This window comes from Rhagoletis zephyria, unplaced genomic scaffold (assembly GCF_001687245.7).
Source record: "Rhagoletis zephyria isolate East Lansing unplaced genomic scaffold, Rhagoletis_zephyria_1.1 Rzeph_scaffold_01909, whole genome shotgun sequence".
NCBI classification, from domain to species: domain Eukaryota; kingdom Metazoa; phylum Arthropoda; class Insecta; order Diptera; family Tephritidae; genus Rhagoletis; species Rhagoletis zephyria.
This window is the reverse complement of record NW_016158993.1, coordinates 63,164-76,176: the sequence shown is the minus strand read 5'-3', so window position 1 is coordinate 76,176 and position 13,013 is coordinate 63,164. Positions and strand designations below refer to the sequence as shown.

General features: G+C 33.0%; 1 protein-coding gene across 1 annotated transcript in view; it reads left to right on the top strand.

The window, feature by feature from the left end:
- The first annotated feature begins 11,526 nt into the window (after positions 1–11,526).
- The window catches only part of kay (transcription factor kayak), a 10,290-nt gene continuing 8,803 nt past the window's right edge, over positions 11,527–13,013 (top strand). The window contains exon 1 of the mRNA XM_017619606.1: positions 11,527–11,574. Within this exon, the coding sequence (XP_017475095.1) occupies positions 11,527–11,574 (48 nt within the window). The remainder of the gene's footprint in view (positions 11,575–13,013) is intronic.

Sequence of the window (13,013 nt, the reverse complement as noted above, 5' to 3'; positions counted from 1 at the left end):
ACATTGCACTTTGTTGGCAATATGACAACAAATTTTTATGGCAAACAAACAATAAAGTGTGCAAACTACGACAAATTCCTGGAAAAGGACATCAAATTAAATAGAAAGCACACTCACACCAACAACGAATATACTTTTGCGAACATCGGATTGATTCGAGCGCGCCCTGCCCTGGGCATGCCAGGTTGGGTGGCATGAAGTTGCATGAAAAGTGAAAATAACTTTTACTAGCATTTTCCGACAGTCGCGCAGAATCGACGGACGACCGACCTCAGACAATTGTCGTTCGGGGTCGTTGGCGTACAAACAGCGACAATAACAACCAAAAAAATAAAAAATTAATTCGTAGTCGACATTGGCGTTGGCGTTGGGTCGTCAGTGTGCGATTCCTTCAATGGCTTGCCTGGCATGCCTGGCTGGCTGCTGAAATTCCAAGTGCACATGCACATTTGAAAGCAGAGTTATAGTATATGTATATCATATGTGCGTGTGGGTGTATCAGATCGCCTGTTTGCTAGTATATGTGGGGTGTGGCTGTTTTTGCCTTGATTCCAATGCTCCTTTTGCATTTTTACTTCCCCTCCTATATTTACATACATACATACTACTTTGTGCTTTTACGTTGGAAGTTGTAGATATTTTTAGGATATTTTTTATTTATTTTATTTTTTTGTTTTTGTTTTGCTTCTGTTGCGTCGGTGCGTCGCGCCAAAGGCATATAAATAAATAAATTCATAGCATTGTCGCGACAACGACATCCTCGTCTGGGGTTCGCCGTCCTTCAGTTTGTGGTAGAGTGAGGCAAGTGATTGCGGTCGGTGGGGCGAAGTGGGTGCTGCAGCTAGGTAGTATGCGATTGACGTTAACATTTGTGTGCTTATAAGCTTTTGCTTACTGTATATATGTATGTATGTAGTTCCGTGGCCATAAAAGGATAATTATGTACAAATTTAATTGGCTGCTCTTTAAATTGATTGCTGTATAGAATTTCAAGCGATTTTACATACATATATATATATTATGCATATCACGTGTCACTTGGGAGTTGGTATACATACATATGTATGTTAAATGAATATTTACATAAGTGAAAGCTAATAGGGTAGTATTAAAGGCTGTCAAAACAAAAATACAAATAGTTAAAAGGGTATTCGTCCAGAGCATCGGTAACGGGTCTTTATACAATTTTAACAAGTATTTTTCCGTTTACGTCTAACTACAACTTAACAATCTAAGCTCATCTGAGAAATTAGTTAAGTTACGCCAATTAAATATATTTCTCTCGACATATGATTTGGTCACAATTACCAAAATTTTTACCTGAAATAGATATATTTAATTGACGTAACTAAACTATTTTTAGTCGATTATCAATCTTGTCAACGCCAGCGTTTTTCATGTGTAAAAATGCATTCCGACGTGGCAATGCAAGTGTAATTTTGTTGAGTCTATCAAACTGAAGTATTTCGAAAAGTCATCGTAAGGAGTTGTAACACTAAGCATGTCAAGCGACTTTCAAAAACAGTTTTTACTTTCCGAAAAGCAATATTAAAAATGGAGTTCTGTACATTGATTTTTCTTATTTACACAAATTCGCTAACGAATGTAAAATGCTAAATTTGTAAGGCAGCACTTTCAGTAAAAATTCAATTCCTTATGATTGCTGCATTCAAATTGAATTTCGAAAGTGATTTCCGTTCTATTAGCTACAGTCAAAATTTCCAAGTCTAATTCCGAAATTTATTTAAACCAATGTGGAATACCAATATCGCAAACGATTTGAGAAAGTATTTGCCTTGTCACGTCTGATTGCACTTTAGTACTACATACATATATGCGCATATGTACTTGTATTTTCCTTTTTGGGTAACTTGTAAACTGATGCTGGCTTAGATTCTTCGATATAAATTATTTATAAAGTTTTCTATTGCTCATGCAATGTACAGTGGTGGTCAAAATATGTGTGACTATGTATATATATGTGCTATGTTATCTTATCAATGGCTTATTTGAGAACAACTTTTACTATAGCCTTTGTAAAGAATGATTTTTAGTCGGCTCAAATGTTCAAAATTTAAATGTTCCAAATTATTATTATGCGCTTGAGACATCTCCACACTTTCACTATTGAACCTGAAACAACAATATATAGTAGTAGTAAAAGTAGAAATAATTTTTTTTTTTCTTAATATTGCCTCACTGGATTTTTTATGCGGTTTTTTAGATTTTTTACATGGAGTGTCTGAATTTAACAGCTTTTGAAAATGTTGGAACGCGTCCTCTGTTTTTGTATGAATTTAAAGAACTTTTTTATGCGGATTTATTTTTATGCAGCTAAGTATATTTGATTTTTCGAGCTGTCTAAATGTATCATATTTGGCACCGATAGTAGCTATTTAAGAAGATTAGTAAATATAAAGGACTTCATAAAGATAGGCAGCGTGGTGGAGAATGAGAGATGTGTGGCTCTAATTTCCTGCTTCAGGAGTAAAGCTGTTGCCACATTTACACATTTACAGATGCAAATACATATCGTGTAAGGACATTTTAAGCCATTAAACGGAACCAAAAGGAAGACAGCTTTTTACCTTTGTAAAATAGTCGCTCCATTTTCAAAAGTTTTGACCACCACTGTACATATGTATATATGCATGCGATATCTACATTTTTACAATACTTAAACAACTACTAGATATTTATTTATTTCGTATTTTTTAAGTAATTAACTCTTTTAAAAATAAATAACCTCCATAGGTACACGGCTTGTTGTTGTAACTTTGCTTTTTGAAACCTCTGTGCAAATATTTGTTGTTATTTTTTTTCCTCCTCTCCTTCTCCGATATACATATGTACACATAATTACCTAAGCAATAATTTGTTAGGAATTTCAAATTTAAATTAAAACTGCAATGCCGGTGGCATGACAGCCAATAGTTTATACATTTTTTTTACTTGTGTGTGTACATCTGTGCCCATAAAGTAAAGTAACTTAAATGAATTTAAAAGATTTGACTTTAAATTAAAAAATAATAAGTTTCTCTTGAAAAATGTTTATATTTTTATTAATCTTCTATTATTCTGGCCATATGGCTAGTTTTAATCGATAAAATATTGTTTGAGAACCCTATAAAATATTACTTTAATGGGAAAATGGCATATCTCGACTTCGGCTACTGTAAGTGGCACAGATAGCATTTATTTTTTGCAACAACAGCCATTTCAAGTTCGTACGTACAACTTACATACATATGTATTTTTATTTGTAATAATGTGTGAATTTTTATACACATACTAAAAGTTCTCAATATACCAACATACATACATATGTATTTTATGTATGTATGGATGTTAAGCTTAATCTAAACTTATTCCGCATAGCCTAGTACAAACAGGTACGCTAGAGATGCAATGAAGTGCAGTACGAATGTGGGTTGGGTCGACTAGATTTCTATTCAATGTTGTGACACTTCATTATCGAATCGCTGTAATTTTTTATGCTATTCGATTTGTTTTATAGGAAACAAGCGAAACATTCCAAATATGTAGAAATACAAAATAGTGAAAAAATTCCCCTGTAGATGTACATATGCTCTAAAATATTGCCCAAAGTACAAATACATACAGTGGTGGCCACATAATTAAGAGCCATACTTCTTCACAAGTTTTGACAATTTATTTTTTGAATTTTGGTTTTTACAAAAATATAGTTTAAACAACAACAAAAACCAGATTACTCGTTAAAAAATGGCTAATTTTTAAGAATTTGTTTTTATAGTTTCTTCTATATAAACAAATTTTCGAACCTACATACATACAGGGGCGTAGCCAGGTAGGGGAAGGGGGTGCTCGAGCCCCCCTCTAACTTTCAAAATTTCCTTATTTATATATATAAAATAGTACCCTGAAATGCCAGCTTAATAGGGTCGAGCAACAACCCCCTCCCCCCCCCTAAATTTCATTCTGGCTACGCCGATGCATACATACATACCTTGTATAAAATAAAATCCGTAAAAGCTTCAGAAAAAAATTCTCAAAACACGACGTGAATTCTTAGCGCCTTAAAACTTTAACAATATATGTGATGCTAAAATTTAATAGGCTAGAAAACTTCATATCGGAATTTTATAGAAATTCTGATTGAAAAGTGTGAAATTTTTAAGTCCATTTTTTGAAATTCGGCGAACGTTTACAAATATTGTACAAGATCTGAAACTTTGAGTTGTCGTACAAGATTTATTTTTGTAAAAACTAAATTAAAAAATAAATAAAATATGTACCAAAAAATTTTTTAAGAAGAAGTGTTCCTAACTATGTTGACACCACTGTACATACGTAAAATCATATTTATGCCAAATGTAGGTTTATTTCCATACTCTTAGGAAACTCTTTTTTACATCAGAGCTTATCAAAATGATTTCGCAAAACTTTTGCTTTCATGATAATTTCGCTGTGCTTTCTCTTTCGTGAGTATGTGCACTTGAAAGCGTACCTTATAGAGAAATACTTTGCAAAAGATGTCTGATTACACATAATTCATACACAGCTATAAACCGATTTTTGAAAATTTTATTTTTAAAATTTAAATACACGGAATTTGTTAATAAAACAGAATCGGTTTTATTGTTAATTGAAATTGTTATATGTATCTATTAGTTTAAATTTTTTTTTCAAGACAGTCAATAGATTCATTTCAACGATTATAGTTTTCGATCGAAAGCGTAAAATCTAAACAATAATTACTTCACGTCCGATATCTGACCCAATTCGGATATATGTACACTGTGCATTTTTGTGACTAAGAAGATCTGAGTTCTCTTTAAGAAGAGAGCAAGTAAATGACTGGTTGCCACTCTGTGAAAATTTCAATACTACATACTGACAGCAGATGCTCCCCACTTGCTTGGGATCATCATATTGAAATTGCTGATCTCAGATTTTGCTACTTGCAACGAATCGAGTGAATTTCCAAAACGAATAAATTCATTATTTAAGTCCACTTAAATGCTTTAAGTTGCTCAAAAAATGTATTGCCATTTGGGAAAAAGGATGCGGTCATATTAGTTTGAAAGCTTCCTCGCGGAGTCATAGTTGAGTTTTTTCAAAACTTTTTTATTTTTAACCCGATATTTTTTTAATGTACTGTATCAGCCCGATTCTGTGCACTTAAAAAAATTAACCAGCATAATGAAATTATGTTTGAAATTCGTAAATTTTTTATATCAGAAAATATCTTTCTATCAATTAAGTACAGCATGTGCCGGTATTTGAACCTGCGATTCACGGAATAACAGTCGACATATCTACTAACTCGGCTACGGCAGTCAAATGTGACAATGAAATCAGTTCACATCATATTGAAATCTTAGAGCTTTTTATTCTAGAAATACATATAGACACAGAATGCGAAGGGAGTTTTACTGGATAAAATTTCTTTACTAATGATTTATCAAGAAAACACAGAATTGGGTTTTCTAACTCCCTAAAGTCATATTGATTTCAAACTACCCCCTTCGACCAGCAGGCTCAACTATGTATATCAATTTCCAACCGTCTAAATTAAATTTTAGTCATTATAAAATTGAAGATTTTAGTCGGTGATGGATCTTTTCATTGTTCTAAAGATGGTGTATAGTTTACAGTGGTGTATCTCACCTTACATTCGGATCATAAAAAAATAAATAAATAAAAAGTAAAAAAAAACTCGAGTTCAGCTGCCTTTTTAGAATTTCCATAACAGTAAATACCTTCGAATCAATTATTTAGTCAAACTTTTGAGAATATTTACGAACTTTTTCTTTTCTATGGGGATGACCCAGTCTAATGTAGATACATACATATATGTGTATGTAAGTACATATGTATATTTATATGTGTTACCTTCAATGAATGCCCTGGACTACTCCAAACACGCTGTATAATAATGTATTAATTCGTATCAACACAGCCAATAAAAGCAGAAATTATTTATCGAGCGTGCAAAATGGCAATACGCAAAGGTTCCAGGTACACTAATTCTACGAAAACACCTTTTGTTAACTGCGTAATTTTTCATATAAACACAAATGAGAATGTGCAACAAAGGAAATATTTATGCAGATGCACATACAAATTTACTTAAATATACATATATGTATATATGCATGTGTGTAGCCATGTAAATACGTATGTATTTACGTACATTTAGTGTCGATAAACCATAAAATTGTTTTAACCTCAAAATTAATGCCTTCCTACTTGTGCGATTTGTTTGTAAGCGAATAACACCAGTCAACACGATTTTTGGGTCTGACTTCTACATGTTAAATTTTAGTTTCTCCTACGCTAAAAATAAGGGAAAAAATTATATTTTTGATCAAAATTTGCTTTTGTACTAGACTAGAGCAATTTTTAAATTTTTCTGGAAAAATAACTGATTTTTGAATTTTTTTTATAATGTCACTTTAAATTACGACTATAAAAGCGTTTGCTAGATAGCAGAGTCTTTTTTATTTCAGATTTGTGATAAACAATAACATATAAATCTAAAATAACAAGAAATTAATGTCTAAAAGTGAATATTTTATTATTTAACTTTAAGAACCAAAAATGAAAATTCAAGTGTTTTTTAATGTTTGAAATGAGAATCTAAGCATGAGAACAGAAACCAAAAAAAAAATAAAATTTTTTTTGTTGACCGGTGTAATATGCCAAATACATGATTATACACATATTAACATGTCTAGATATTTATGCATGCAAGTGTATATGTTTATCCTCTGGTAATTTAGTATGTATGTATTTGAATTTATGTACATACATCTGCCTGTGTGTATAATTTTTTCACGCAATCAGAAAGTAACGTCACGCGCTGATAAGTGTAAATCAAAAGCAATTCAACGTAATCGCCACTGCTAAAGTCCAATGGAGCCCACCCAATCAGTTGAAATTGACTTTGGTTGATTGAGTGCGAAATAACGCCATTTTAGTTTAAACCTTTTTATTCTTAAAAATTAAAAAAAACAAAGAAAATAACGAGGTTTAGTGAACTCCGAAAACTCCAAACGATTTATTTGAGTTATTATCAGCATCGTTTGACCAATACAAATTGGCGGATTTTTGTAGCAAAGACGCAGCGTCGCAAGGACTTAACAAAGGCGCCTACCTAATATACAAACGGGTATGCATTAGGGTGGTCCAAAAATGCATGCAAAACAAAAAAATATAGTCGGAAGTTGTATGCTCTCATGCCCTAGGAGTGTTCTACATCGAAAAGCAAAACACCCCTGTTTTGTATATCAAAATCAAAAAATATTTCGAATTCGCTCAGAGCGCTCAAAATTTTCCATCTATTTTATATTTAAAAAAACAACTTTTTGTACGAATAATGGTTTTTTCCAATTTAAAATACATGGAAAATTTTGAGCGCTATATACATATATAATTTTTGATTTCGTAATAAAAAAATAGGTGCATGTTTTTTTCGATCCCAAGGGAGAGAGTATTAAAATTCCGACATACTTTTTTTGGACCATCCTAGTATACATACATACATATGTACATACATTTGCACACACGTTTGCAAGTAGGCACTCATTCGAAGAAGTATATTGTGTACACGTGTGTGCATATGGTTTCCCCGCCTTACGCCAGAAAGTCAGTCACACCCTCGGCACCAATATTATTAATTTTGCATTTTAGCAGCCATAAATATTGGTAACTGAGGCATGACCGAACGGCCGGCCGCACAGCCAGGGCGCGTTAAATTGACTGGTAGGCGGGTAGAGCGGCACGTGTCTGGACCGCACATGTGGACGCTAAGCGCCATTTTCGGAGATTCCCCAATTTTTTTCGTTTTTTTTTTTTTTTTTGTAAGCGGATTTTCGCATTCACCGCACTGAATTTTTCGCATGAAATGTCCAACTCAATGGAATGACATGCTTGCCGTATTGTTCTATTTTTTTTTTTGCACCCTCTACTGTTCTGATCACTTAAAATCCAAAAATGCATAAAGAAACGGAGATAAATGCATCCCGAGCCCTGTTCCCTGTTTTCATTGGCACTTTACACTTTGACATGCGAAATAAATTTGTTTGCGCTTTAAATAATTTACAGTAATTTATTGCATTGTCACCCTCAAAGGTGCTGCAGAGAGTACAGTGAAAAGACGGCAGGCAAACGTTAGCCTCACTTCCAATGCATTCATTGGCAAGAGAAGAATGGTGCCGTGGAAATCGCGCGCTGTCCCCGTAAGATGCCCAAAGTGTGCCTATTTCCACATGAGTTATTTTTACTTAACAGCGGCATTGTATTGTAGTTTATTTTCGGAGTTGTACTTTGCCCTGAATTGCAACGGCTTGTGCTGAGTTGGTGGAATGCTGGTGCAAGTGCAGCAACCCCACAGCTGTCAACTGCTTGCCAAAGTGGAGTTTCAACGCTGCATCTCCGACACATGCATATGAGAGGCGTGTGCGCTGTAAGTAAAAGCAAGTAAAAAATATATATTTTGAGGGGTATACATATATCTCAATCATTTAAGCTTGATAGTCAATGATGGATAGATGGTAGGACAAAGTACACATGGCATTGATAATTGTAACCATTGCAGCTTAAATATTTACATTAGTTAAGTTTTTGCTAAGCCTAGAACACTAAAAATTAAATTATTTTTGTTAATGAAAATTAGCAAGTAGATATATAAAATACTGGCAAGAGTGATCAGATCGATCTGAGAAATCAGTTCGTTTTCAATTAAAGATTTCAATTTAAAGACTCAAGTTTACTCAAGAAAAGTATGTCTATTAATCCCAGAAAGCGAAGCATAGACAATTATAAGATATTAGTACAACTTACGTATTCAAGAAATTATTTCGAAAGCCTTTTAAGAATTACAAATGCGGCCTGAATGCGTGAACGAAACGATGCAACGTTTGTTTTTTAAGTTGTCTGATAAAAGTGTTAAGATAAGAATATTGCCGAAAATGGAGATGGAGAAGAAGATAAAGATAATGAAAAAAAATCAAGGAACCTACAAATTAAACGTTGGGAAATAACTCTTATTGGCGACGGAAAACATATTCCTCCTGCATAACAGTTATCAGGCATCGTAAAAGTAAACGTTGGTCAATAACAGTTATCGTCGCAATAAAAAATATTGTTCAGAGATAAATTTATCTTTAACTTTCTAAATAAAAAAAATCTCTTATCAAATGAGATAATTAATTATATCACTACCCACACAAGATTGATTCTTTGTTCGGGTTTTAAAAACCACAATCGAACTTTCTAGGACACTCGCAGCCAAACTCGAATCTCTTTCACCAGCCCACACGTGAAGTTAGCACATATGTTTGTATGAAAAACTGGGTACTGAAATTTTTCAATTACCTACATACGTACGAGTTTACATACATATACACATATTATTAGACTGCCTCGTGCTCCATACAGAGAAATATCGGTTCACCTTCCCAAAGAGAATTTTAAAATTTGGTAAATTTTATAAGTCCAAACTGCCAAACGGCCAAAATCGCTTAGGCGGTTACAGCGCCAAACAAGAAGAAGAAGAAACAGTTTATATCTGATAAAATATATAGAAAAATATTAACTTAAGCGATTTGCAATTGTTTACAAAAATTCTGCTAAAGTGTTCAAAATAATTAAATTTATGTTGCAAATTGAAGCAATTTTGTAGTGAAAGGATTTTCTTTCCCTTTTAACTTTGACAATATTTGACAATTATGTGAAACAATTATCTTTTCAATTAAACGAGTACCTCGGAACATAACCAATTTATTCATAGTTTCATAAACAAATTCATCTAAAAATTGCTGAAAATTACTTGAAGCTGGACAGGAATATTCGGAAACATTTGGCTGAGTTCTTCAAAGTTATATGAAAAATTAAAAGGTTGCCGACAAATCGCCAAAAACGCCTTAATTTTGAGCATGGCTTACGGATTTTTTGTTTTTAAGTTTTAAGGAACTTTATGCCGACCCCTTCAGCTTACATTCGTTTATCATTAAGAGTATTTATTTAAAAAATATATATAATTTTATGACCAACAATTCAATTTGTAGAGGTATTTCCAATACGCTACAGCTCATGGATGGCGCTATATTAAGCAAACACATTTTTGGTAGGAGTCATAAACCGATCAAAGAAAATTTTTTTTTTTGTTTCTGTGAGGCATCCTAATAAACATCTATTTCTGCAAACTATTTTCGTATCCATGCCAATATTTGTATTGAAAGAAAACAGTTTGTGTTTACTCACATTGATTGTCAAGTTTCGCTCATTACTTATGTGCAAACACTAACAACCATATTTCTGAACAAAGTAACAGCCATAACGTATAAACGTTTCGCGTAGGTGCCTCAATCAAGCAACCATCTGTTCAACAATATACTCTAAGCACCACTCAAAGCACCGCTTCGTGCTGGAAAAAAAGCAGAACGTTTGACCATAAATGGTAAAAGTAAAAATTTGCAAAATTGTATGGCAATGGCGTTGTTGACCACGAAACTTATACATATGTACATACATAGAACGGGCGCTCGACAGCACACGAAACGGTTGGAAGGAGGCCACTTGTGTTAGCAGAGTAAATAGAGTTAGTCCAGGGTAGCAAAGTGACTGGTGTACGCTGCCGCGTAGTAATATTAGCGCGTCCACCAGTAATGTACGCTTTTACACAAATTTATTTGTGTTGCTAACTGAGAATGTGGCAACGGCGCCGACATTGCCACCACTAACTCTGCCAACTATCACAATAAAATCATAACGCAAAAAAAAAATCATAATGCAAAAAAAAGAAAAAACAAAAACGTCCCCATCTGATGCCACATTGGCATTGTTGCTGTCAATTAGTTTAGTTTTACTTAGGGTACTGGGCCCGCCGCCGACCGCAAACATTGCGTGCAGTGAAGTCATTGACTTTTTTTCCTCATAAGTGAATATGCACAATATAAACTTTTGTAGTTAAATGTTGCCTTTTCTGTGGTCAGCACATTTTTTTTTTTACTTTGCGCACTTTTCTCTTTGATTTTGCAGTACATATATAAGTACCTAAGTATGTAAAAATTTTTCCCGCTCTTCATATTTTAGCGCAAAATTTAAAATTTTTGGCACGTTGTTTATACTTTTAAGGAAAGGAAACATTCATTTAAACGTATAGTGGTTAACTTCGTAGGACGTTGCTATAAAAATTATTGCGTATCTATGTATTGGTGAATATTTATTGCGCTTATTGATATTCGGAAATTTATTTTTTAACTCGCCCACATTTTTATTTTTTTAGGAAATAATAATTGTACGTGACTTACATACATTAGGGATATCAAAAAGGGAATTTGCAAATTCTTGACACCACAAATTTTGACGTGATAATTCAAGTGAATATTTTGCTAAAAAAAAAAGTTTAAATAAATGGCTGACTTCCTTCAGTGATTTTAACCCAACGTTAGTTAGACAAAAATAAGTTTAATCCATTTACTTACCAGAACTTTTCGTGCTCGTGCTCCTTAACATTTCGTAATAAATTTTCCGAACATGCAACTGGGTATAGAGACTCAAAATGCTATAATGAATATTCTAGAGGTATACCCAATAAATTCATCGTTCATCCTCCCACTCTCCCCACAAGTTTGAAGAAGTCTGTATAAAAATTTGTATCAGGGACCGTAATCATTGTGAGTTCTAAAAAAAATGTGTATTTACATAATAATTAGTTCCAGGTTGACCGAGCTTTGCCCGAAGTGCATATACTTTTAAAAGTTTTTTACGATTTGAATAGCTTTAACAAAAAAATTTGAAAAATTAAAAAAAACCATAATCTGAAAACTTTTCAAATAATAATTTTACAATTGCAGGTTTTTAGTGCCCCTGCATATGTAATACCTAATAAAATGAATTTTTAATACATACCGGCGTGCATGTATACTATTAACTAAAGCCGACAGAAGCAATTATTTTAATTTATTTGACTTGTTAATCACATCAAAGTTCAAATACCTCAGAACTTAATTAATATTGCTAAGACGAATTGGGTGGATTTTTAATTGGTCATAAATGAAAAACATAAAAAAAATATCCTCACTAAAATTGCTTGGGAAGAAAACGTGCATATATAACAAATAAATCAAAGCATTCGAACTAAAGGCGCAATATTCATATATATTAAGTATGTATGTATGTTTGTATGTACGTGTATAAGTAAATGTGTATAAATGTATGTACACTATATATAGTAGTGTAAGTATAAATACTTGTACAAATAAGCAGCTGCATACGCGAATAAGAAAAAAACATCATTCATTAAGTATATAAGCCGCTTATTTTGAAAGTGACATAAGTCATTTCCATCTCTTGTTGTTAAATTTTTGGTTACTTCTAACTGTGAATGCTGCATTTGTAGATCATTCTAATCGTTCTAAACTAATGAGAGAACGTTTTACCTTTGGTCGATGAAGTTGAACGACGAACAGACGCGTTCAGATACAGGTAAATGATCACTGAAGTCAAACTGCATGATATGACATATGCCACTTTCAAAATTAACGGCCCATATGTGCATAGTATGTACATATCTACAAATTGTTCAATATATGCAAGCAACGACAAAGTGGGAAGGTAACACGCCTCAAACAATTAATTATAGCCCAGCGAATGGCTACTTTTTATTTGCGGCGCTTTCTAGGAAACAACTAATTGCTTAGATTTCATGCAAATTTTTGGCTCCTAAGGAATTATATTTATTTATGTATGTATAGGGAAAATTCGCAGAAAATCCTACTATACTTTTGCATATATTTCAATAGTAAATATGTTTGTAGGAGCACCTAATTATTAAATGTATATCATCTGCACTAATCGCCGCCCACTTTTCAAATAAATTTCATTTTCTATACTACTATACGATTAGTTCAGTAGTAGTGTGAATACAAGAGAGATCACATCTGTTTAATAACGACATAGATGAGTTTAACGGCAGAGCCAAGTGCTAAGGGAAATACAAAATTTAATACATATGTACATAT